A 27,603-nucleotide genomic window follows, 5' to 3' on the forward strand; every position below is an offset into this window, starting at 1 on the left:
TTTTGGTGATTTCGAAAAGTTTTTTGGTTTGGCCATGTTTGTTTGTTGTAGTACGGAGTTAGACTGATGGCCTTAATCTAAGTTGCCTTGTGGTTGTTGACTTGCATCCCACTGGGATTTTTGCAGTGTTGGTGTACGGTGCTTTTCTTGGATTTTCTGTTTGCACAGAGTCACTTTAAGATGTTTTCTTGTTCAGGTTTTGTTTTGTTGCGGTTGCACCCGATTCAAGAGCCGAATGGCTCACAGGGCTATACCTAATAAATGAAGTTGAACTTGAAATTAACTTGAACTTGTCGGCGAAAGTGCTCTCCGCCGCCCCCCTCCCCTCTGAAAACGAGTGAATAACACTGGACTAAACCCCATCTCTTTTTGTTGGGAAAGCGTCGTTGGTGTCGAGGTGTGGTGTGGGTGCCACCCTCGTGGCGTCTTGCTCCTGGCACGGACCCCCCCCCCCCCCACGAACCCTGCCCCTTCGGCAACAGCGAGAGACGCAGTCGGGGAGGCCGCGAGTTTACAAACAGCCGACTTTTATTCCCATCGTCGAGTTCACGGGCAGCGCGACGAGGGAGAGCCACCGGGGCCCGCTCCGTGCACGCAGCGGCGACGGCGCGGCAAGAGTCGAGAGGCAATCGGCGCGCGGCATCTTCCGGCCGCGCGACTTCTGTTCCGTGCGACTTTTGTCGCTTGGACACGGCGGAGTCGCGCGGTGCGACTCCTCCGGCGCTCGCGGGGTCGCTCGCGCGGTGAACGCAAGGAGGGCCCAGGCGCCGTCGCCGATGCGGAGAGCCGCGGCGCCATCGGCTCCAGACACGAGGGGAAACGAAAAGTCGCGGATGGGGAGGCGGGGGAGGCGGGGCAGGCGGCCCGGGGGCCGAGCCGACTCGGCAAGCGCTCGATGGCTCCAACCCGAGCCAACTCGGCCCGCTAGCCCCGAGCACGGGGCCGTCCCTAAGCAATTAACAACCAGAGGCGAACCCCAATCCCTAATCGCAGTAGACAACCAGCCCTGCATATGACAATAAACCTGCACCGAACCCACTACCCAACCAGAACCCCGCGGTACCCAAACCAGCCGTGAGACTTGGTCCCGCCACCGTCGGCCCGCGCACAACCAAAAAGCACGAGACGGGCACCTGCATCCCACCAATCAGCCACCCAAGGCACTCGTGCTCACCCCCCTCCCACTGAACCTGCCCATGGCTCGAGCCCCACCAGAGCACGGGTGCATGTGTTGTTGTTTCATCGATGTCCACAGCCTCTCATCACACTGCTGCATGGGGGGGTGGGGAGGGCTGGGGGGTGAAGGGGGCTCACCTGGTGCAACAGGCCGAGCCATTTTCGGGACAATCTCACCCCCCTGCGCCCCCCCCACAAACCCCCAACAGGACTCCTGCCGCCCCCCTTCTCACCCGCACCCCCCGTGTCGGCTCTAGGAGTCGGCGTCTACACTCGCGTAGCCGCTGCTCCTGCTGCTGATGTTGGCAAGTACTACCATTGTTAACAACAATAACAGCAAGCAATAACAATAAAGTAATAAATCAAGCACTGCGCTCCGTGCCGGGACGCAGCGATCCGAACATTTAAAAAAAGACGAAGGAGGGCGCCGCTGCAACACGCGCGCCCCGCTTTAGTTTAAGATCTCACGGACACCGCCACCCACGCGGGCGGGCGGCAAACACGAGCGGGGTCGGGGTGGGGGTCCCGGGCCGGGGTCACCGAGCCGGCTTCCCGGTGCGTGGTGGAGGTGACCAAGCCCAGTGGCCCCGTCGGTAATTTCAACAAACGGCGCCGCGCAAACCGTGCGCCAAGAACGTCGCACGGGGGACTGCATGTCGACCGTGGGGGTGGGGGTCTCAGCGCCACGGCCAGAGAGAGAGCGGAGGGCCCCCCCCCTGCGCGGAGAGGGGGGCACACGAGCTGTGCATCAGTGCGGTCGCGTCTTGCCCCCCCGTAGCGATGGCAGTGGCAAGGAACTCTGGAAGAGGTGGGCGAGTGCGGAACGCGGAGCGGACGAGTGTGCGAGTGTGGAGTGGGTGTGTGAGTGCGGAACTGGCGAGCGGAGGGCCTTGTATGCAAGTGGCTGCGAGTCGAGGGCGAGCGGGAGCGAGCGTGAGTACGAGTGAGCGGAGGGGTGTGTGTACGATTGGGTGCGTGGGTGGAGGGGTGTGTGTACGAGTGTGTGCGTGTGGGTGTGAGTGGAGGGGTGTGTGTACGAGTGTGTAAGAGTGTGTGCGTGTGGGTGGAGGGGTGTGTGTACGAGTGTGTAAGAGTGTGTGCGTGTGGGAGGGGTGTGTGTACGATTGGGTGCGTGGGTGGAGGGGTGTGTGTACGAGTGTGTGCGTGTGGGTGTGAGTGGAGGGGTGTGTGTACGAGTGTGTAAGAGTGTGTGCGTGTGGGTGGAGGGGTGTGTGTACGAGTGTGTAAGAGTGTGTGCGTGTGGGAGGGGTGTGTGTACGAGTGTGTGCGTGTGGGTGGAGGGGTGTGTGTACGAGTGTGTAAGAGTGTGTGCGTGTGGGTGGAGGGGTGTGTGTACGAGTGTGTGCGTGTGGGTGTGAGTGGAGGGGTGTGTGTACGAGTGTGTGCGTGTGGGTGTGTGAGTGGAGGGGTGTGTGTACGAGTGTGTGCGTGTGGGTGTGCGAGTGGAGGGAGCCTCGGTGATGTCACCGCCACTTGGTGGCGAACGGCGGTTGTTGTCGTTGTTGGAGGGGGGTGGATGCGGGTACTGGGAAGACAAAGGGGGCTGGGTGTGGTGCTGGCCACCCACCCTCTCGTGTGGCGTTCCGGCCTTCATAGGTGCTCGCTAACAGCACTTGCCCCAACAGTCTGTCAAGGCTATAGGAGGGATCTTTGTATTCGTGTATAAATGGAAGGTTTGTGTGTGTGGAGCGGTTTTAGTATGCAAGTTGGGTGCGTGAGTGGAAGTGTGTTTCAGTCTGTGTGGCCTCAAAGTGCACCTAGCCTGGCACAGGCGATATGGTGACGTCACTGGCAGCTGTTGTTGCGTGTGTGAGTGGAGGTGCGCAAGCGATTAGTTTGTGTGTGCATATGCCTGTGAACATGTGTACAGTATGTGTATGGCTACTTGCGTGTGTATGTATGCATGTCCCTGCCTGTGTGTGAGCAGCTCGTCCGGCTGTGTATGGGTGTGTACATGTGTACATGTGTACGTGCGTGTATAAATATACGTGCCGGTACGTGCCTGCGCGAGTGTGCGAGAGAGCGAGAGAGAGCGAGAGAGAGCGAGCAATCACGGCGCTCCCTTCACACGCCGCTGGCGCCCATACTGGGCACCGGGTAGAAGCGCGACACGCGATTGGTGGTGCCAGGGTTGACGCACTCCGAGTCGCTGCTCATCTTGAAGAACATCTCCTGCTCATGGCGCCGGCGCGCAAACTCCTCCTCCAGCACCTGCACGCGCCACGCCGTAACACCACCATCGCACCGGTGTCACAATACACCCAGTTGATACACCGCACCACCTCACCGGGACGTCACAACGTACCCTACTGACACCACCGCACCATCACACCGGTAAGCCAAACGCCATGCTTCAACCTCGCCCCGCGCGTGGCACCATGGCGCCGCGGCCCCCACGTGCGGCGCACGCACCTGCTTGCGAGGCTTCAGCTTGTCCCTCCACTCGCGCATCTCCCCGCTGTGCTGCTCGTCCAGCTCCTTGAGCTTCTGCGTCTCCCGCTCCACCAGCAGGTGGCACTTCTCATTCTACACAGACACGGACAGAGGTCACCACACCGCCCCCCCGTGGAAACAACAGACTTTCGAGGCGAGCGCCGTTAGCGGCCGGATCGGAGGGATCGGGGGGAGGGAGATCAGAGGAATCAGAAGGATCGTGGGGAATGGGGGGATCAGGGGGAAACGGGAGAGATGGAGCTTTTGGGGGGCAGCGAGGGAGCGTCCGCCCGCCCTGCTGGCATCACCTGCATCTGCTGCAGCTCGCGCATGTTCGCCTCGCACTGCATGCCGAGGTCGCGCATCTGGTTGTCGTGCTTCTGCTGCTGCTGCTGCCGCTCCGCCTTCTGCCGCTTGTCCTCCTGCTGTGCAAACTGTGGGGGGCCGGATATGAGGGTGGGGGGCAAAGGGGGCGGGTGGGGGGCCTGGTTCACCACCACGCTCACACCTCACCACCACCGCCCCTCACACCTCACCACCACCGCCCTCACACCTCACCACCACCGCCCTCACACCTCACCACCACCGCCCTCACACCTCACCACCACCGCCCCTCGCACCTCACCACCACCGCCCCTCACACCTCACCAGCACCACCCCTCACACCTCACCACCACCGCCCCTCACACCTCACCAGCACCGCCCCTCACACCTCACCACCACCGCCCCTCACACCTCACCACCACCGCCCCTCACACCTCACCACCACCGCCCTCGCACCTCACCACCATCGCCCTCGCACCTCACCACCACCGCCCCTCGCACCTCACCACCACCGCCCCTCGCACCTCACCACCACCGCCCTCACACCTTACCACCACCGCCCCTCGCACCTCACCACCACCGCCCCTCGCACCTCACCACCACCGCCCCTCGCACCTCACCACCACCGCCCCTCGCACCTCACCACCACCGCCCCTCGCACCTCACCACCACCGCCCTCGCACCTCACCACCACCGCCCTCGCACCTCACCACCACCGCCCCTCGCACCTCACCACCACCGCCCCTCACACCTCACCACCACCGCCCCGCACACCTCACCACCACCGCCCCTCGCACCTCACCACCACCGCCCCTCGCACCTCACCACCACCGCCCTCGCACCTCACCACCACCGCCCTCGCACCTCACCACCACCGCCCCTCACACCTCACCACCACCACCCCACACACCTCACCACCACCACCCCGCACACCTCACCACCACCGCCCTCGCACCTCACCACCACCGCCCTCGCACCTCACCACCACCGCCCCTCACACCTCACCACCACCGCCCCTCGCACCTCACCACCACCGCCCCGCACACCTCACCACCACCGCCCCGCACACCTCACCACCACCGCCCCTCGCACCTCACCACCACCGCCCCGCACACCTCACCACCACCGCAGTCACAAGGTGCTAGGCAGACCTGTTTGATGCGGTCGCGATTGCCTTCTCCGGTGCTGGATGGGTTGATCTGCAGGCTCTGCTTGAACATGGCCATGCGCGTTTTGGCCTCGCTGCGCTGGTTCTTGGGCAGGCGCACGCGCTCCTGCGCCTGGCGTGCCTTCATCTCCTCCAGCAGGCGCTGGTTGTAGCGTGTCATCTGCTCCTGTTCCTGCACGCGCCCACCGACAGCGTCGTCGCGACGTTAACGCCGACAGCCTCGTCGCCCCCCCACCGGCACGAGGTCGAAGGCGACGGTGACCTCGCCCCGGCCGGGCAGCGGCCCGTGGAACGAGGGCACGGTCGCGGCACCGGCGCCGGTGAAGTCGCGGTGGGACGGCTTCTCGCTACCAAGCGCTCTCGCGGGCAACCGCTCGTCAACTCGCGCGCAGCCTCGGCCACCTCCTGCCTGCCGACATCGTGCGGTGATGGCCACGACTTGGCGCGAGCCGCGTCGATGAACACGGTGTTGTTGCCGAGCCAAAAAAGTTCGTCCCCTCCCCGGCCCCCCAACCAGTACTCAATCGGTGCGGCCAGTCCGCTCGCGGTGCCAGGCGAGCGTTTTCGCGGTGGGCCCCAGGAGGCCGCGGTGCCGCACCGCACCGAGTCCCGGCTCGCATCCGGAGCGCGAGTCGGGGGGGTTCCCCCACGCCTTGTTCTAGGCGTAGAGACGTGAATTTTGACCCCAGACCCCCCCCACCCCACCACCTCTCCACGCACCTTGTCGTGGCGTTTGAGCAGCTGGTGCCGCTGCAGGAAAAACTGCTCCTTGAGCTGCTGCTTCATGAGCTGGTGGCGCTCCTGCATCTGTCGCTCCTCCAGATCCCACATGCCGGCCTCCCTCGCTGAGTGGGCGGGGGAGGGGGGACGAGGGGGGTGGGGGACGGTGAACGCGACTGTCGAGCGAGACTCGGGGTTGCGAGTGACCATGGAGATTTCATGGCAATCGTCGTTGGCAACGGTTGCGCGCTGTGGGCCGCTGTAAAACCCTTCACCATATTCTCTGCATTGTAAGACACACCTCAAACTTGCGCCCGGTGCCAGTAATTTGAGGCAGATCTGCTCATGCAATTTGCCAAATTTAGGACGAACCTGATCGCCGCTCCCTCTATTGTGCAACCGAGATGACAACATCCAATCATAACGCAGATAAGGGGTCACATGACTAACCAAATGTCGTGTGCTCTGAAGACCAATCACGTTTCACCCAACGCCAATTTTCAACAAACACCGTTGTCATTGGCCGGACAGAACTCCGCCCTGACAAGTTACAGTAGCTGCTAACAGGTAACGAGTTGCCGGTGATAGTTTGCTGGCCCAGATTGCCCTAAAGTTGCCCAGCACATGCAGGCCTTTAGCGGGTTAAAGCCTTTAGCGACTAGGCCCGCACTCGTAGCTATTTTTGTCTATTGTGCCCTCGGCATCATGTAGCGAGAGGAGGAATCCACACCAACATCGTCGTGCTAGAGAACGGCCCGCAGAAGCGGATACCGCAGAGCTACCTCTGAGATCCCGAAGGCCGACGCAACCACCAGTACACAACAGGTGCCGGTGCCTTTTTCACGTGTATGGGGGGCGAGGGGGAGCGAGGGGGGAGCGAGGGAAGGGGGGGTGTCGCGGCGTCACCTCGCAGCAGCTGCTGCTTGTTGTGGAGGCAGGTCTTCTCCGTCTCCGCCACCTCCACCTTGTGCTCCATGATGATCTTCTTGAGCGCCGCGTCCAGATCCTGCTGCTGCTTCGTGATGAACTCCGTCTCCTGGGCCATGGGCACACGGGGACCCACCGGGGGTGGGGGGTGGGGGGTGGGGCACAGGGACGCACGCACGGGCACAGGTGCGAAGAAGCACGCATGGCCATACATGCACACACCACAGCGCGCGTTCACACGGGCACGCAGGTATGGGCACACACACAGCACACAGCATACACATTTCACGTGCAGCACGTGCCTTCTACGCACGTCATTTAACCAACACGCACACACAAACACATCTTCACAAACGCGCGCACGTGAACGTTAGCGCCAGGCCCTTCCCGTGAGCGCACGCGCGGCACGCGGGGCCCACGCGGGGTCTCGCACAGCGGCAAAAACCCCGTGCAGATCTGGCGGCCAAAGACTTTTACTGGAGATCAGAGTCTGGCCTCCTCCCCCACCAAGCCTCCTCCGCGCACAATGGACCGCTCCATGTCAATACTCATCTGTTTCCCTGGGAGTTTTACATTTACCGCTGGGGGGGGGGGGTGGGGGGAGAGATAGGGACCTGGACAGCAGAAGCGACGATGGCGATGATTGGCGGAGATGGTGGCACATGGCCCCCACTTCCTCACTTTAAACTCGACAAATGCAGGAGGGAGGGGAGCAGCAACGCCGGGGTTGGGGGACTCTCGTTAATGCAGCCACTGCACACTGTAAATCGCGGTTAAACGCGGTTAATCACTGCAACCTCACGGCACTCAAGCGCATGGGGTTAGCGCGGGCACCATCAGTGGCGCCGTGGCGGTGCCGAGGGTCCCGTAGCTCCAGTCCGTCCCTCCCTGGGCCCCGGTGTGGCACTCCCTGGTCCCCGGCCTCTCTCCACCCAGGGAACCCAACTACAGCCAGGAACCTACAGCAACGTTCTTACGACGACCAATCAAGACAGCCGGTTCTTGTCATGTGATCTGTAGGGCAGTGATTTATTATCTCCGAGGGGGGTCTGCGCTCTGGTGGCCTGTCATGGTTTTGCCCTCCCCCCCTCCTCGTGCGAGTCGGCCCCCACCCCCCCAACTCCGCACCTTTCTCAAGACGCCACTGATGGGAAGCGGGGGAAGTGGCAGGGAGCGGAGGGCGACCCGCACTTACGCTGGGCAGTTTGGCGTTGCACAGGGAGAGGGAGGAGAGCTGAAAGCTGTGCACAGGGATCTGTGCCAGGCCCTGTGGAGCCAGAGACAGCTGACAGCGTGAGGGAGGGGGGGCCGTGTGGGATGGGGGGGAGGTGTGAGCACACCAACTCACACACCGCCGGAACGACCACATGCACGCGCACCAGTACGCAACACCGCAAGCACGCACACCGGCGGATAACGGCACACGCTACCACGCTAACACACGCACGCACCAACGTACACACGACAACACGCGTGTCACCGACACGTACGAATGCGTCCCCCCCCCGCTTCGCACGTCGACTCCACAAATGGCGACACGCGCAAACCTACGGTGATCACACTCGCAGTCGAGCACACGGCACACCACCACACACGTCCGCACCGTCGCACGACAACAACAGCCGCCATTGGCCACCAAGTGGCGGCGACGTCACCGTCGTGCTTGTGCCAGGCTAGGTGCACCTTGAGGCTACGTGAAGTGTCGAAAGGCTCTCGCTGGCAAGAGGTCACGGGACAGACCCAGGTGCTACGGATCAACTATCGCTCATACGCACACACACACACACAACCGTCCGCGCACACACACACACACACAGCCCGCGACGAGCGCGCCGACGCCATCGCACGCGGCCCGGTGCCCGCCGTCGTCGAGTCGCGTCCGACGGGAGGAGCGGCACGAATCCGACGACGCGGTGGAAAAGACGCGACGCCACGGCCGCGAACGAGGGCCCCCCCCCCCACCGGTGCCGCCCCCCCACGGCGCTTCCCTCCTTATCCTCGCAACGGTTGCCACGGCGCCCCCCCGGCGACACCCCCCCCCCGCAACCATGGTCGGGGGGGTCTTGAGCGGCAGCGGCGGTTACCTCGGACTTTTGCCTGAGCGCGAGATCCTCCCGGGTGCGCTTTGCGTGCTCTTTCCTCTGCTCTTTGGGGAGTTTGTCCACTTCACTCAACACCTACGGCATGCAGGAGGGGCGCACGCCGCGTCAGGGTGCCCATGCGGGGGTCAGGCTCGCTCCACGGCTGGATAGAATCCTACAGCGTGCAGGGTCACTCACTCTACAGCTGGTTAAGCGTGTATGTGGCAGCATGCGGGGTCAGGCTCGCTCCACGGCTGGACGTTTAATGCGTGGCAAGCAGGGTCGGGCTCGCTAAAAGAGGTGGAACAGCTCACAAGGCAAGCAGGGTCAAGCTCGCTCTACAGTTGGATTGAACTTACAGTAAGCAGGGTCAGGCTCACTTCACAGCTGGACAGCGCACACAACATGCAGGGTCAGGCTCACTCCACAGCTGGACGGCACACACAACATGCAGGGTCAGGCTCACTCCACAACTGGACGGCGCACACAACAAGCAGGGTCAGGCTCAGTCCACAGCTGGACGGCGCACACAACATGCAGGGTCAGGCTCACTCCACAGCTGGACAGCGCACACAACATGCAGGGTCAGGCTCACTCCACAGCTGGACGGCACACACAGCAGCGGGGTGAGTGAGGCTGGGCGGCACAGGGAAGGAAGCGTGGCGGCACGGGAGCTCATGCCGTTGCCTCGTGCAGAGCGAGCGGCTGAGGAGTTGTCCTGGACAAACCTGATAACCCACGAAAGCTAAAAGCTCATTATCCAGCAGAGTAGGGGTTTGTTTAATAATAATAAATAACGTGTTATCGTTATACACGGCGGCGGCCTCGTTGGTGCAAATCGCATCGCCCGCAATCGCAGGGGAGCCACACACGAGCGGGAGGGCAGCAGCCGGCCGTGAGCGGCCGCTGCCGACAGCTGCCCAAGCTCTGCGGTCCCCTCCATGTGTGAAGCTGTCTTCAGCCAATTAATGAGCCTCCGCACGTGTGGGAGGAGAGCAGAGCAGCTGGATCAAATCTCCGCGTGAGGGGGGCGATACTCGATCCCATGCAGATGGAACGGGTGGAACGGGTGAGGTCCACATTTTGCCGTCCCGCCGCCACAGGAAGGGAGCGTTACGACATTTGTGCGATCCACCAACCCCCGCTGCTGCCTCCACAACAGGGCTGGGTTTACAGGTCGCGTGCAGCGTAGGGAACACCGGCACTCGGCTGAGAGTAGGTAGGGGGGGGTTAAGTGGATGAAAGATCGACTCATTGTTTGTGGGGAGACGATACAATCCAAGTGGATTGTAAAGTGTCCCAACGTACATATCTCTGTCTCTCTCTCTACATATACGGGGGTTATCATGGATTTGCAAGACACGCCACAGGCCGGGACGGGCGAGTAACGATCCACGGACCCGCGCGTCGCGTGACAATCGGGCGTCTTGAAAGCGGCGCGCACTGCAGGGTCACGGCAGCCCCAGCGGCCACCGGAGGAGCCGAACCTCACCCCGGCAGCAAAGCCAACAGGACGGTCGACTCCTCAATGGAATGGCGACCGCTGAATCGGGGGAATTGGCCGGATCGTTACAAGCCGAGCGGGCGCATGCAGCGTCACTGCCAGGCAATGGCGTGCAGGCTGCAGGAGCGTGCAGGGGTGTGCAGGAGCGTGCAGGGGTGTGCAGGAGCGTGCAGGGGTGTGCAGGAGCGTGCAGGGGTGTGCAGGAGCGTGCAGGAGCGTGCAGGAGTGTGCAGGAGCATGCAGGAGCGTGCGGAGATGCAGGGAGGTTGGGAGGTGGTGCAGTGGGAAGCGAACTCGGAAGTGTGTTACGAGGAGGCTGGCTGTGCTGGGGAGGCGCAGGCAGACGGCACGCAGGGCGGCAGCGCCACCGGGTGCTAACGGTGCAGGGTCACGGTCGAGGTTAGTCGGACGGGATAGACAGCGCCGGCAGCTGGCGCACGACAATCGGCCTGGCGCCCACCACCACCAAACCACCAGGGAGCCACTGATGAACACAGCGCCAAAATCCATGAGGCATAGAAATGCAACCAATCACGCCTGGGGTCACTGGGTCGGCCCAACGACCTGAACCAATTGTCCATACAATTCGACCAATCAGAGTCAAGCCCTCGACTGCAATAACAGCTGCGGGGGAGGGGGGGGGGAGACCGACACCACCCAAGCGGACGATGGGAGGGAATGCTGCGCCCAGAGGTCACCCAGAGGTCGCCCAGCGACAGAAACCGCGTCCCGTGAGAAGCGGAGGGAGAGCGCGCGAGACAGCGGAGAGAGCGGAGACAGCGGAGAGCACCTGAACCCGATCGCGAGACGTCACCGTGGGTAGCGAGCGCGGCAGCAGCATCGGCACGGAGACCCAGCGACTGCAACGTACGGCAACGACGACAACCGCTCCAAGCGAGGCCCGCAAAGCGTCGACAACATCCGTGGTGGCGTCGCACCGGACTGGGCACAAGCGCTTGCGTGCGTGCGTTTGTGCGTGTAATCGAATGCATTCATGAATGAGCGTGGGCACGCACGCTTAGGCATGAACATGAGCTTGCTAACGAGCGAACGCTCGCAAGAACGCGTACGTGCGTGCGTCCGTGGACCGAGGTCGACACCAATCGGTGACCGTGGCTGAACATTAACAAGGCCGCGACGTCAACCGGCGAGCGCGCGAGAACGCGAGCGGGCGGGCGGAGAGCCCCCCCCACCGCCCGCTCGCCATCCTCCCGCCCTCCTCTCCCCTCGTCGGCGCACCTCCTTGCGGCGGTGCTTGAGCACGTCGTGGTATTTGGCCAGCTCGCGCTCCTGCTCGCCCTTGATTCGCCGCGCCTCGTCGCGCAGCCGCGCTGTGTGATCCGCCTCCAGCCGCTCGATCGACTGCTTCTGCTGCCGCTCCAGCGTCTCGATCTCCGTCTCGTACTGCTTCTTGCGTGACTGGGGGAGGGGGCGGCAGGGGGCGGCAGGGGACGGCGGGGGTGGGGGGGGTTAAGGGAGGGGGCAGGTAAGTAACGGCGGTGGAATCGGTGATCGCTCGATTCCAAGTCGAAGCTTGCTTGGGTCGCGCGTGGCGGCACCACGCGTAACACGGTGCACGGTGCCACGTGTTGGTGCTGAAGAGCACGACGAACGTCAGGGTCAACTCGATAGTGCGGTGTGTGGTGTGGTTTGTGGTGCGGTGTGTGATGCGGAGTGTGCCGTGGTCCTCCGAGGCTGTAAGTGTTGAGTGTTTGGCGAGCGTGATGCGTCGTATGCGGTGCGTTTGATGCAGTGAGTGTGATGCGGTGAGAGAGCGGTGAGTCAGTAGTGAGTGTGTGGGCGAGTGCGCGGTGAGAGCACGACGAGTGCGTGGTTAGTGTGGCGAGAGCGTGGCGAGCGCGTGGTGAGCGCGGTACGTTGGCCTCCTGCTCGGAGCGACGCAGCATCAGCTCGCTCTGCTGCGTCAGTTTGCTGTTGAGCTCCTGCTGCGCCCTCTGCTCCTCCTTCTGCAGCAGCCGCAGCTCACGCAGCTCCTGCCGCCTGCACGCGCGGGCGACACGGGGAACTCGCTCGCCCACGCGCCTGCTCGCTCGCCCGCTCACCCGCCCGCTCACTCAAATACCCACTACACGGCTCGCTCACTCACTCACCCACCCACTACACAGCTCACTCAACCACTTAATCCTTCACTTATTTACAGAAAAACACTCCAACTCACTTGCAGACTCACCCGTTAAAATAATTCACCTATCCACTACGCAGATCACCCACTCACTCACCACAGAGTTTAATCATTCACTCTCCAACCCACTCACTCGCCCCACTCCTTCACCCGTCTACCCACTCGCTCGCTCAACTCACCCACCCCCCGCCGTGCTCACCGGAGGAAGCGCATCTCCTCGTCTTTGCGGTGGTCGTCGTTGATGATCTTGCTCGTGGTGACGCTCACCTCCACGCCGTCCACCATGAAGCGTCGCGTACGCTTCAGAGTCTTCTTTTCCCGACGCATATCCTGGTGCGCGGTGGTGGGGGGCGGACAGAGGGGGGGGGGGCAAGGGAGGGTAGAGGAGGGCAGAGTGATGGGGGGTGGGGCAGGGGGCAGACGCCGCCAACTGTGTGAGCCGCGCAAACTTTAAACAAGCAGCAGCAGGCCCCCCGCATGGATTACATGCGACACACCCACACACGGCACGGCTCATGATCTACAGTCGGTGTACAATAAGCATATATGTAGATAAGTCTGAACCACAAGAATGACCACGCCGATGATGATGATAATGACATTGACGTTGATAAACAGCCCCCCCTCCCGTGGTGTGCTGCGTGGGGTGCCACCTGCAGCGAGAGGGACCCCCCGCCGCCCGCCTCCTTGCTGCGCGCCAACGCACTGTACATGGACAGGCTCATGTCCACGCTGCCCGTATCCGACATGGAGGCGCCCGAGCTGTCCGTGTCGCCCGAGCGCCCGTTCCGCACGGGCTCCGGCGCCGCCGGATCCGGGGTTCCCCTCCCCCCCGCCGACTCCTCCTCCTCCTCGTCGCTCCTCCGTTCCTCCTTGCGGGAGGCGGGGACTGGTTCCGCTCGCTCGTGCGGTTCCTCCGCCCCCGTCCCCGGTTTCTCCCGCTCCTCCTCGGCCTTGGCGCCGGCCGGCGCCGCCGCCGGCACCGCCGCTGGCGCCGCCAGGGCCTCCGTCTCGGCCTGGCCCGTCTCTCCGGGAGCCGCTGACGCCTCCTCCGTGCTGTCGTCTCTGAACTCGAGCGGCGGTGGGGGGGTGTCGCGGCCGCCCTCCTCCCCGCTCGGCGGCGCGTCCCGGAATTCCAGGGGCGGCTCCGGAACTTCCTGCACGGACGGCGTCCGGGGCAGAGACGGGAGCGCGACGCCCGCCACCGCCGCCACCGCCGCCGCTCCCGCCGCCCCCCGCCGGCACCGCCTCCTCCTCGCCGCCCAAGATCACCGCGCCATCGGCGCTCGGTTTGGTTACGGCAGCGGCGGCCACCGCGGCTTCCGCGGCCGCGACGTCGTCCGAAGAGCCACCCGCGGCCGATGCCATCTTGTCCCGGGATGCGGGGTCCGTCTCCTCGTCGCTCTCCTCCTCTGCGTCCTCAAACTCGATCGAGTCGATCACCTCGTTCAGCATCGCGATCGTCACCTCGACGGACTGCGACGAGGGCATTGCTCCCTTCAGCGGCACCTCCTCGCCGGACTCCGCCGCCGCTGCCACCGCCGCCACCGCCGCTTCGTCGCCGCCCTCGCCGGACCGCTCCTCCGTTTCTGCGGCGACGATGCTGGCCAACCCGGTCACTGTGGCAACGCCGTCCTCTGGTTTGCTGTTGTCGGAGGGCATCTTGGAAACGATTTCACGAGTCTCAGCCGGTTCCGCTACGGGCTCGGGCACGACTACAGGGGTCACGGCGGGGGTCACGGCGGGGGTCACGGCGGGGGTCACGGCGGGGGTCACGGCGGGGGTCACGGTGGGGGTCACGCCGGGGGTCACGGCGAGGGTCACGGCGGGGGTCACGGCCGCGGTCACGGCGGGGGTCACGGCCGGGGTCACGGCAGGCGTCGGGAGTGGCTTCTCGTCCTCCAGGCTGGACATGCTGATGTCAGAGGCTGCGCGCTTGTGTCCAGGTATCGACTGCTTTGCACACGTACGCACACGCGCGCACACGCGCACACACGCGCACACACGCGCGTGAGGTGGACCGCGACCACGACTGCCCCCACGGAGCAGCTGAACGGCATCTCGCGTGCGTGCGTGTGCAAGGGCGCCCATGTGTATTTGTGCGAGTCTGCGTGTATACGTGTGAAAGTATACACGCGGGCGAGCGGGCGAACTCACGGGCGTGCCCTCGCTCTCCTCGTCGTCCTCCTCCGACCGTTCGTCCATCACCTCCTCCTCCATCACCTCCGCCTTGGCCTCGGCGATGAGCTCACGCAGCGGCTTCACCGCGGCCGCGTCGCTCACGAACGCGTGCTGGGCGTGGGTAGGGGGGCGGCACATTCGTTCACCCAGGGAAGCCTCACCTCTGGTTCAGGAAGGCCCTGTGTGGTGCCGGTGTGGTGCCGGTGTGGTGCCGGTGTGGTGCCGGTGTGGTGCCTGTGTGATGTCTGCGGGGTGTTTGTGTCCCTCCTACTGCACGGACCTGCAGGAGCTGTGGGGCAGACCAGCGCGTCTCAGGGTTCTTGTCCAGTGCCTTATGCAGGAAGTCGCTGAACTGCGGGGACCTGGGGGGTGGGGCGGGGTGGGCGAGCAGAGGAGAAGACACCCACGGCAATTGACCTCCGAATGCACGGAAAGTGGACCGCAGCGGCACACCGCTAGACGTACGCGAACGGTACGTAGTAGGTGTGCGTACAGTGTACATGTGGTGGCGGCGGCGGCGGCGGGTTCACCAGCGCGACGGGGCGAGCAGGGTGGGCGGCTCGCCCTTGGCGATCTTGAGCAGCACGCGCATGGGGTTGAGCTCGTGGTTGGGCGGCTCCACCTGCGCCATCTCGATGAGCGTGATGCCCAACGACCACACGTCCGCCTTGTAGTCGTACGGCGAGTCCTTGAACGTCTCGCACATCACCACCTCCGGCGCCATCCTGCACGCCGCCATCGTCGCCGCACGCACGGCACACTGGGTTACTGCGCGGCGGTGGGGGCAACCGCACTTCTGCTTCAGGGCAGGGAGATGACGAGGAGCGTGGCTGGTGCGTGGTGGTGCGTTATATCTTGGTGTGGCGTGGTGTGATGCGATGTAGCGTGGTGTGGTGTGGCACGGTGCGGTGTGACGCGGTGTGACGCGGTGTTCTGTTGCGTGGTGCCCCACCAGTACGGGGTGCCGATGAACGAGTCTCTCCTCTGCAGGGTCTTGGTGTTTTTTGCGGAAACTCCAAAGTCAGCTGGTGGGGAGGGAGAGCGACAAATTTAGAATGAGCAGGAGGGGTGGAGGGGGGGCGGGGAGGGGGGAGGGGGACGAGGGGGAGGAATTGACGGGGAGCCATGGTGACAGATTGAGAGCGGTGTGTGGAGTAATGGAGAGCCACGGAGAGTCACAGGTAGCCATGTAGGAGTAACAGAGCGGTACATCCCAGTGTGTGCGTATGCAAGAAGAGACTGCCGGTTCCGGTGCCCGTCCTCACCGAGCTTGACCTCGCCGTCGAGCGACAGGAGGATGTTGCCGGCCTTGAGGTCGCGGTGGATGATTTTGTTGTCGTGGAGGTAGCACAGCGCCTCGAGCGTGTAGCGGCACACGACGCGGATCTGTGGCTCCAGCAGGGGCCGGTCCAGCTCTACACGTGTACAACACACAAACGTGTACCACACACACACAAACGTGTACATTAGACGCACGCAAACAAAGAAACCCAAGTGGAGAATCGAACGCAGCCACACGTCCGCTCGCCAAGCGACTCTCCACCTGCATTCATGTGCGGGGCTCCCTGACACCTGACCCCACAGCAGCCGCCCCATGTGACTCACCCAGCATGATGGCGTCCAGAGCACCCCCAGGGCAGAACTCGATGAGGATCTAGAGGGGACACACAGAGACACACACGCACACATACCGACTATACACACGCAATAAACAGCGAAGATCCCCTGTATAGCCTTAACATATTAGGTTGGGAACAGTGCTTTTAGCAAGCACCTATGAAGGCCGCCACGGCACACAGCAGCAATAACTTATTTGAGGCTGAGTCGACCTAGGGGAGGCCCAGGACCGGTTCAGGTGATCATCACGAGTGTTGGCCGAGAGAAGAAATCGAACTCAGGTGGGGTTTGAGGCGCAGTGCGCCAACCACTGTGCCGCTGCTGTTATGTAGACACATGCACATGGAGACACACGCACAAACAGACGCACATACGCACAGAGACGCACACATGCACAGAGACACACGCACAAACAGACGCACATACGCACAGAGACGCACACATGCATATAGAGACACACGCACGCAAATAGACGCACGCACAGACACACATGCACGCACATCGAGACACACGTACATAGGGACGCACGCACGTAGGGACGCACGCACATAGGGACGCACGCACATAGACTCCCTCTCCACATGAAGCAGTCCTCTTCGCTCACTAGCTTACGCTCCTCCCTCAAAACTCACTTTTTGTCCCAACCTCACCCCACGACCCCTTAATCTCCACCTATAACCACTTCCTCTTCATAATCACATTACATGGCTACCACCCATTCCCCATCCTTCCAATCCAATCATCATCATTCGCTTTCAGCAATTTTGCTTTTACCTCATTCACGCACTACAGATTCGCCCATTGCTTCCTCTCATCCATTTCATTCACCTTATCTCCACCATTACGTTCATGTGTACCATTCTTAATTCTCTGTAAAGTGCCTCAGTTAAGGCGCTATATAAATTATGTTAAGATAACATGAGATGCACAGAGAGAGATCCCCACATAGCCTTTAACAAGCTGCTGGGGCAAATTATGTTAGTGAGCATACAAAGACTAAGATCCCCCGTATAGCCTTAACAGACTGTAGGGGCAAGTGATGTTAGCGAGCACCTATGAAGGCCGGAACGGTACACGAGGGGGTGGGTGGCCAGCACCACGCCCGACCGCCTTTGTCTCCCTAGTGGCAATGTTTACACACCGCACCAGGTACTCATTTGTGGCTGAGTCGACCTAGGGGAGGCCCGGGACCGGTTCAGATAATCGTCACTGATGTTGGCAGACACACATTCACACACACACTCACACACGGACACACAGATACACAAGTGGACCTTTAAACAAACATCAGCACACAGCGCTGGACGCAGAAATTTTGGGGCTGACGCATTAGCGGGAAGAGGATGGGGGCTGAACAGAGGGTTACATGGGGACACAGCCCACGCACCCTTGAGCACACCCAGCCCACGCACCGGTGAACACACCCAGCCCACGCACCGGTGAACACACACAGCCCACACACCGGTGAACACACCCAGCCCACGCACCGGTGAACACACACAGCCCACACACCGGTGAACACACCCAGCCCACGCACCGGTGAACACACACAGCCCACACACCGGTGAACACACCCAACCCACGCACTGGTGAACACACCCAGCCCACGCACCGGCGAGAACACACACAGCCCACGTGTTCCTAACTTAAATTACAAGCTCCTGAGCACAGGGTTGTGACGACCACAATCCCGACTCAATCTTTCCATGTCAGACAAAAGGTGACACGTGACACCGGCCAGGCGTTTGTGGTGGGGGGGGGGAAACAATCCAATGGAGGCCCCCTACCCACCCCCAGCAGCACAGCGGTGGCTTGAAATAGGTGGCAACGGCGGTGGCGGTGTTGGTGGCGCGTGGTCAAGGGGACTGGTGACCCTGACCCCAATGTCTCCCGGTGTCGCGCGGCCTCACCCAGGGTCTTCCGGTTCCACATTTCATCATCGCCGCGTATTATTTACACCGCCGAGCCTTCCAGGATGTGTGGTTGCACTTCTTTCGCGCCGCACGTAGCCAACCGTGCTCATCAGAGGTGCCAGAACGGGGCAGCCTTTGAGACGACAACTCGGTGAGGAAGTGGTCGCTGAACACACAGCGTTCAAAACAACCCAGCGCAGACGATACAGCGCACGACCAACGACAACAAACACCACCGAGAAGCGAAGCTGCGCTCAGGGCAACTCTAAGTTGGGTTTCCCATCCAGCAACTCGGAGCGCATCGTCCACGCCGGCTCGCGAGGGAGACGCAGGTGACAGCGAAGTTAAGTTTTTCTTTTGTTCCATTTGCACGATCCTAATCGCTCCGGTAGTCCACATGCGTTTAGAGTATTTGGGTACGATACATTTTCACGCGATAAGCCATTTCGTTTCGTTGAGCTAGAATTTGTAGTCAGGTCACTTCTTAAAAAGAGCGATATGGCTCAGTGGGTAAAATAAAAACAGTTAATAGTTTGAGTTTAGTTTGACTGCACGCCGAGGGAGGGGGCCTGGGATCACACCGTGAGGGGACTGCTCCCACAGAGATAACCGGCTGCGGTGTAGCAAAACTACACACGGGGGTTTAAACACACATCCGCATGCATGCTGGCGCGTGGGTCAAAATACACACAGAGAGATTCTCCCTCCAGTCTGTGTATTAGAATCAGAGTCTTTATTTAAAATGGAGGAGGAGTCCGATGAGCCATGAAGCTCTCTTTCACAGATGTCCAGTATGGGCGGGTCAGAAAGTTATTTCTCAGAGGGCAGCCTGCTCCTGTGATTTATTTATGAGCGGGCATCCAGCCTCACCAGTCTATTCACAAGAGGACAGCCCGTCCCTGTAGTCCATTAATCAGAGGGCAGCCTGCCCCGCCTGCTTGCCCGTGCCCAAGTCCTCCTCCCATGCTGGTGGGCTCTGCCTCTCAGCCCCTGCCTAATCTGGGCCGGGCTTGGAGCCAGACCACAAGCCAAGGACAAACTTCCTGCTCAAGCAACACGGAACTCAAATCGCGCGTTGGCCACGGCATTCCAGGGGCATGTTCGCCCTTGTGCAGTCCTCCCCCCTCCCGGGGGGGTCAATTACAAGCGCGATGATGCCACCGCCATCTCATCGCTACAAAGGCATCGAGGACGGTGACGCCGTGGGCAGCGTGCCTGTCCGCATGGCCGCCAGCCCGGGATTAGCGTGGTTACGACGACTGGCCCACGTGCTGCTGGGAAGAGAGAGCACCGCCAAAGAGTTTCAAAATGGCACTCGCAAGTTGGCCAGGTGGCTCATAATGGCACTGCTGAGACCTTGGGTTTGAGCCATGGGTCTGGGGGTGTCTGTCTCTCTCTTCATCTCAGGGGGTTTATAATGGTCATGTGGGTGACACTGAGATCCTGGGCTGGAATATGGGTGTGCAGAGTTGATAGTTTGACTGCACAAAACACCGCAGCTGTGCAGCACGTCTTAGGCCATTTATTGTAAACATTCTCAGGATCTTAAGACGAGTTGCTTTAGTTTGGCTGTTCGAGTCTTTGGAATTTACAGTGAATCATAAAACTCCTCTGTATATGTTCTGGAATTGCTTTGGCAACTCACAGTGAGCCACAGTTGGCTTACATACACACTGGTCGTAAAGTAACATTTCTTTTTTTTGTTGACTCAGACAAGTTATTCATAGTGCGAGTAGATGTTATAGGCGTGTGTGTTTCACAAGTAACAGGAGTAAAGGAGGTGCAAATTGAATCCATCTGGCAACCCACGCTCGGCACACCGTTATAAACACGGCTCCATTGCTTTTTCGACAGAACAAAAAAAACTAAAAAAGCAACCGAAAAAAACCCCACAGAGAACACAAAAGTTCCCCGGCAGCGCGCCCACACAAGGCGCGTCACTCAGTGACAGGCCCCCCCCCCAACCTCCCCGAGCCCCACCACCCCGGCTTCCTGCCTCGGGCTTGCTCACCAATCGGCGTCGTCGTGTTCGGTCGCGGCCGCCGCCACGAGCAGGGCCGGACGGCCGGCGTTAAGCAAGGAGAGGGGGGGAGCGACAGCGGCGGTGGCGGCAGCGGTGGTGGCGGTGCGGGGATTGTGCGGTTTATCACGGCGTGGGGGGAGGGAAATGCGTGTCTCGAGCCGATTAGCGTTTACTACGACGGCGCTCGGCACGGGGGGTCGACGGCGGGGCACGCGGCACTATCGTTCCGCACCACGGAACGGCGGGCGACACCCGAGCCGCACCGCACCTGGAATGAATTCCAATTAAATTTACAGCTGCATCGTTAGGCGCGGTGACGATTACAACGCGGCCGCGATTCATTACGCTTGACGCGATTAGCTCCGCGACTGACCCCAGGTCTGGCACCGCAGAGTGCCGTGCTGTGCCGCACGACACCACAGCGCACCACGGCACACCGAGGCCTACACCAAAGTGTGGTTCACAACATGGCTTGCCACACCACGTCGCACCGCAACAGAATGCAATACGCCACACCATAAAATGACACACGGCACCGCATACTCCATGACCATTGCTGCAATGTGCCACACCAAGACGAAGAAAAAGATCCCCCATATAGCCTTAACAGACTGTTGGGGCAAGTGCTGTTAGCGAGCACCTATGAAAGGCCGCCATAGCACACGAGGCACCACTCCCGGCCAGCACCACTCCCGGCCGCCTCTGTCTCCCTCGTCGGGATCTTGACACACCGCACCAGGTCACTGGTGTTGACCATGAGCCAACATGGCCACCACCACCAGTGCGCTAATCACGACACCATCGCTCCCCCATAATGTGCCACACCACAATCCAGCACCCACACGCATGTGCCCTGCATCGTATCGACCTGCCCCCCCCACCACCACATACTGCCCCCGTTCCTTATGCTCCACCTCGTATCACAACGTCACCGTAAAGTCCCAGCCTCCAAGACAGCCTCGGCCCCTATGCATCCTTTGCAACTTCCTCCTCTTCCGCCACTACCACCACCACTACCGCCAAGAAGGATTCTCTCTCTCTCTCTTGAGGTTACTCAGAGGCTAAGCCATGCCATTGCTTGCATATCGGAGAGCTACTACCTGTGGCTCTCCACGCGATCCCCTACGCTGCAGGCCTTGCTAGGCCAGTCACCGAGGGCTGCTACGCCGAGCCATGCGGTGTTCGTTCTTCTCGTCATGTCAATTACAGGGGCTAACACACATGCGCGTACACACGTACACACGCACAAACACACACACACGTGTAAGCACGCGTGTACCCAGAGCTTGAAGTCGTAGTAGAAAGCGTCCATGAGCTCGACGATATTGCGATGGTGACAGGATGCGAGGATCTCGATCTCCACCATGTAGTCCTCCAGCTCCTCCTCGCTCTTCGTGTCGATCACCTTGGCGGCAGCGAGCAGCCCAGTCTCGCGGTGCTGAGCCTGCGGGACACGCACATGCACACACACACACACGCTGACACGAGCACTCACACACACGTGCAGACATGCATGCTCATGCTTGCACTGACGTGCACACACGCTCGCACACACGCTCGCGCGCACACGCTCAGCTGCTTCACGTTCTGGGGCCTGTGCTCAGCAAAATACGCGTGTGCGCCGTTACACATGTGCACATGTGCTGACACGCGAAGACAAAGAAGGCCCCTCACCCAGGATGGGTTCTGAAATCGCTCTGCAGTGATGTTAGTCATTTCCGGGAATCGAACCCACTTCCATGACCCAATACGGAATGGGCAGCGCTCATCCAACAGTGGATTGACAGAAAGGGCTGTACATGTTAATATACACACGTGTAAAGAGAAAGAGCTCCCACAGCAAACAAACAAGACAAAGATCTCCGGTATAGCCTAAACAGACTGGTGGGGTAAGTGCTGTTAGCGAGTAGCACCTATGAAGGCCCGCACGGCACACGAGTGGGTGGGTGGCCAACACCACGCCCGGTCGCCTTTGTCTCCCCAGTGGCGATTATTATACACTGCACCAGGTACTCATTGGAGGCTGAGTCGACCTAGGGGAGACCCATGACTGGTTCAGATAACGGTGACTGGTGTTGGCCGTTAGTGGGAATCAAACTCGGGTCGCCAGGTTCGTAGCACAGCGCGCTAACCATTACACTGCCGCTCTCACACACACACAAACTAAAACACACATACATGCACATGGGATGTGGCACATGTACAAAAACTATCATGCATGTGGCCCTGCACTGACACGCATGTCATTTCATGTATTAATGAATTAGAACGTTCCATGTGGCTCATCGCTTGAGATGGAACATCTTGTTTGCACGCGTGTTCAATGTGCCAATGGACATTTGCCAAATGACTGTTGCACACTGGGGTACTCATTTAGACGAAGGTGGGAGACAGGGGTGGCCAGGCACAGTAGTGGCCCCTCCTCGTGCGCCATGAGTACGTTAATACGCACAGGGAATAGATTTCTCTTTCCTGCTGCCGCCCCCCACGGCTCGAACGCCATTCCCCGAGGAGGCTTGCACTGCTGGACCGCTTCTCCTGTTCAAGTCCATGTGTCGGTGCGCGTGTGCTGGCGCGCGTGTGTGCGCGTGCCCACGTGTACAACGACCGGGAGAGCCGACATTCGGCGATTGACAAGGATGCCCACGCGTGGCCCCCGTGTAACCGCCCGACGCCGGTGAGGCAATACACACCGACGACGCCATCACCTTCCTGTTCGGACTGACACCGCACCCTCCCTGCTCGCCGTGCCAAAACACATGGCCACCCAGCCGGATCCCACCACACCCTGGGGTGCGCCGGCCTGCTCGGTGGTGGCGACGGCGGCGGTGGAAAAGTCCGTGGCCAAAACGGGTGGCATTGTGCCAGAGTGGTGTGGTGTGTGTTGTAGACCCACAATGGTGAAGCACTGGCTTGGAAATCGGGTGGTGTCGCACCTGCATAGGGTGCTACTATTGTGGTGTGATGTATGTTAGTGGTGGGGCCAGAGTAGCATGGTGTGGTGTCCGTGCACCGTTGTGTGTGGTTCCTGTGTGCGTCGTGATGCGGCGAGGGGTGGTGTACTGCACATTGAAATCAGTCTCCACCCTCGTGGTCTCACATCCTCACCCGCCCTATGAAGACAAAGCGGCCACCGCACAGCAGCTAAGCCTGGGTAAAAAAGTGACTCAGCCACAACTCCTCAGCACGGGCGTCACACGGTCATTGGCCAAAACTCCAAAAGGAGTCGTGGGTCTCTCTGCCCAGTCGCACCCTGCACAACCCTTCCCCTACAAATTTCCATTACACGGTCGGACCCTGCCGACGTCACGACTTGGAGGAGGGGGATGGGGGGCTCCGGTAACAGAGAAGCCGCTGTGTGCCCGAGCCGGCGAAATCCACAGCACGTGCTTTCGCTCATCCCCACGCTGTGCCCCACCACCCATTAGCCTGCCACGTGGGACATAACACCCTGTTAACCACCCTATATCAATCGCCGTATACAACCCCCAACTCAATACCCACCACCTTATTACCCCACCACGTAGGTCCGACCACCCAATAACCCAACAACCCTATGTCGCGCCACGTGTGTTCTACCACCACCCTGCGCTTGACCACCCAGTTACCCACCGAGCCAAGCTCTCTTCACGCGGGCCATTCAAACCCCGACCTCCCACACCGCAAATCTTGGTTCCTGCCGACACCACAGACCATCTTCTTTTCATGAGAGCCCCTGACAAGGAGGTCCCAATCTCTTGGATCAGCTTTCGGGAGAGGGCATAGAGGAGGAGGGAAGAGTCCCCGTGTGGGGTGCAACACGGACGGGTTCCCCTGTGGGTAGCAACACGGACAGGTCCTCGATGATTCGCAAGAGCCCGGCCAAGTGCCATGGTCTCTGGGCCATGAGCTGGGATCCCACGAATCGATTGTTTTTTGTGTTACCAGGTACGCTATCGAGTGCTCTTTTTCAGAAGCGACCTGGCCACAAATGATAGCTCAACGACGTGGCATATTACGTGGAAATTTATAGCAGCCAAATACTCTAAACGCATGCTTCTAAATGCGAAGGGAAAACCCTGACGACCCGGAGAAATATCCACGCGACCACGGGGAGAGAGGGAGAGAACATGCAAACTCCACAAATATACAGGCGTCAGGGTCGAGATCGAGTTGTTGTTTAGACTTTCTGAACCGCCCCTAGTGGACATCTGTGGGGGAAAAAACGATCTCCGCGGCCTCATCGGATTCCTCCAGTCAAAATAAAGATTCTGATTCCGAACCAACGACCACCTGTGTATAAGCCCCTGCAAAGGTAGCCGACACCTCGCCACCTGCAACCAGAGAAGACCGCGCGCGGTCTCTGTGAAGCCACCAACTTCCGCCTCGCTTCTCTGGTCCCTCGCCACTGCCGCCGCCGCCGCTCAACGACCGGAATTTCCAGAGTGCTGCCGAGTAATTGGGCTCGGCGAGGAGGTCGTTGGGGGCGGCTGGCAGTAAAATGGGTGGAAGTTATACGACCAAAACACACACACACACGCGGGCGCGAGCGAGCGAGCGAGCGAGACTCGTCGACGAGGCTCGCGGGGAAGGGAGGTGGCGACGGGGAGCGGGGCACAGAAAGTCACGACGGCAGATCTCGGGTGGGAGAGAGACGAGAGGAGAGACGCGAGGGGAGACGCGAGGGAGCCGGAAAGGGAAGACTCACGCCCAATGGCAGCCACACCTTGCCGCAGGCCTCCGCTAATTCTTCGCTGCTTCAAGTTTTAGAGATTAAAAAGCCCTCGGCGAGATACACAGTCTCGCTGCCGCGGGCATCAAAAAACAACAGCAGCTGTTACAACGGCATGTGTGTCACACACACCGGCCTGCACGTGTTCGAACCTTGCGCACGACTAGATATTGATCTGAGAGGGGGTGTCGCCGCGAGTCGCTGTGCGGTTCTGACCGGCACCTGCACAGGGTATGTCTGTGTGTGTGTGGGTCCCTGTAAATGACTGTACTGTATTCGACCGAGTCCTTGCAACCTCTACGGCTGTGTCCCTGTACAGCATAGGCAGGGTCCCTGCATAGCCTTTGAATGGGTCCCCTGCACAGTCGATGAATGGAGCCACGCAGAGTTTACGAGTGGGTCCGCCGCACACGCCGTGAACGGGTCCCCGTTAGAGGCGCTGGGCCGCGGGGAAGTGAACGCGCGCGGGCCCCGTGGTTCCCGTTCCCACCTTGTAGACTTTGCCGAAGGCTCCGTCTCCCAGCTCGCCCACGATCAGCCAGCTGTCCTCGGGGTTCAGGTCCCGCTTCACATGCTCGTACTGTTTGGGCTTCTTCTTGTCGGGGCCCAGCTTGAAGAACTTGCGAAAGTTGAGGAAGGCCATGGCTGTGAAAACCCCCGGGGGGGATGTGGTGGTGGCCCCTGCGGCCTACAGAGCTCGGCCGAGCAAGACACGCCCTCCCCGGCGGGGCGTGCTAGCCGAGATCGGCGGGGAGGGTCCGGAGCTTTGCGGTTCGGCTTCAGCAGGGCCGCTCGTCCTAAGCCGGGGGGGGGGGGGTCGCGACCCCGCGTCGAGAGTCCGTGGAGACAGAGAGGCGCGGGGAGACACCGGGGGGGTAACCCCGCGGCTCAGCTGGAACAGAGACACGGGACGCCAACCCCGTTTGAACCGGGAGGCAGATTGGACAGCCGCGCCCCGTGACGTCACCACGCACGCACCTCCCCCTCCGTGGTCTTGTCCCCTGACGTCACCACGCACGGAGCGGGCGTTCTGCGCCCCGTGACGTCACCACGCACGCACCTCCCCCCTCCGTGGTCTTGCCCCCTGACGTCATCACGCACGGAGCGGGCGTTCTGCGACCCAGACGTCACCACGCACGCACCTTCTCCCTCCGTGGTCTTGTCCCTTGACGTCACCACGCACGGAGCGGGCGTTTTGCGCCCCGTGACGTCACCACGCACGCACCTCCCCCCTCCGTGGTCTTGTCCCTGACGTCACCACGCACGGAGCGGGCGTTCTGCGACCCAGACGTCACCACGCACGACTGGGCCCCCTGCGTTGGTGACGTCACCGCGCAAAGAGTACGGAGGAGCTGTCGCGTGACGTCGGACGCACGCGGCGCAGGGGTCCTGCGTTGTGACGTCATCGCGCACAGTGACTCACGCGCGGGGACGTGAATGCGTGGGTGGTACCTGCGTGATGACGTCATCACGCACGGGTTGACCCTGCGTCCTGAGTCATGAGGAGCGGCGACGTGATATATAATAATTAATAATTAATTGCGGCATGTTTGTTTGCATGTTTTGCCACATGTATGTGTGGTTAATGTAGACTTGCTGCCTTGTTAAAGGTATCCATTTAGCGTTTGAACATCTTAACGCCTCCTGTTTTAGTACGACAAAGATTAAAGCTGGTTCTTATATTTTCATCATTCTCCGACTGCCAAAACTGGTCCCATAGATTGCAACATGGAATTTGAGATAATTGTGCGGGGTTGTTTATCGGAGTAATGAAGGGTTACACGTAGTGGGGCTTTCGCGACCAATATCATCCATAACAGAGGTTTTGTTGGGTTAGATGGCGTAAATAAATAAATGTGTCGTTAAACCCGCCACCACCCGACACAGCCAACTAGTAAGGGTTGTCACGTGAACAGAACATGGCCAATTCGTCACGAGTACAGCACAAGTGTATAGTGTAGTAGTGTATAGTGTAGTGTATAGTGTATACTGTAGTAGTGTATACTGTAGTAGCGTATAGTGTAGTGTATAGCAGAGGTGTGGACTCGAGTCATGCGACTTGGACTCGAGTCAGACTCGAGTCATGATTTTGATGACTTCAGACTCGACTTGGATTATTATTTGGTTCTTTTCTCTCTGTGTTGTATTACATCACATTTCGATATTTTGCTAGGTTATTTAATTTTCGTGTGCCTGTCTCCTAATTTTCAATTTTGCATGCCCGTTTTCAATTTTGCGTGCCCGTTCCACATTGTCATCTTACTTGCAACAGCAGTACGTTGCCGTACACTCATTGATATGCTAGTTCTCTCTGCCTCCTCCCTCTCTCCGTCCCCGCCCCCCTCTCTATATTTAAGGGACCGTCACAGAAACGACCCCTCTCTTTGTGCCGATTTGTGTCCTCTCTCTGTGTGCCGTTGTGATGTCTGTCTGCTTGTATGTCTGTCTATAGTTTTCTAGTTAGATTTTTGTTGCTATTTCTTTTATACCTGATGATGATTGCTTGTGTTGCAATCGAAACGTCGTAATATGTTATTTTAATTTATTATTTTATTTTTAGACGTGACTTAACCGAAAAGAACCAAATAATAATTCCTGCAGTCACGAAAGCTCCTAAATTAAGACTCGACTTGGACTTGCCTCATCTTTGACTCGACTTGA

At 60.2% G+C, this 27,603-nt stretch overlaps 1 protein-coding gene across 1 annotated transcript; it reads right to left on the bottom strand.

Annotated features, from left to right (window-relative positions):
* Window positions 1-510: 510 nt before the first annotated feature.
* On the bottom strand, window positions 511-25,897 carry LOC144717530 (serine/threonine-protein kinase 10-like). The gene is given in 20 exon segments (XM_078592925.1): window positions 511-3,408; window positions 3,610-3,723; window positions 3,939-4,064; window positions 5,106-5,294; window positions 5,843-5,967; window positions 6,749-6,878; window positions 8,854-8,946; window positions 11,594-11,773; window positions 12,232-12,355; window positions 12,697-12,827; window positions 13,151-13,708; window positions 13,710-14,450; window positions 14,655-14,789; window positions 14,959-15,040; window positions 15,209-15,403; window positions 15,631-15,703; window positions 15,944-16,093; window positions 16,284-16,332; window positions 21,511-21,675; window positions 25,433-25,897. Coding segments are annotated over 20 exon segments (3,660 nt in total). The 5' UTR covers window positions 25,586-25,897; the 3' UTR covers window positions 511-3,261.
* Window positions 25,898-27,603: the final 1,706 nt, after the last annotated feature.

Source organism: Lampetra planeri, chromosome 4 (genome assembly GCF_965212315.1).
Source record: "Lampetra planeri chromosome 4, kcLamPlan1.2.h2, whole genome shotgun sequence".
In the NCBI taxonomy this organism is placed as follows: Eukaryota; Metazoa; Chordata; class Hyperoartia; order Petromyzontiformes; family Petromyzontidae; genus Lampetra; species Lampetra planeri.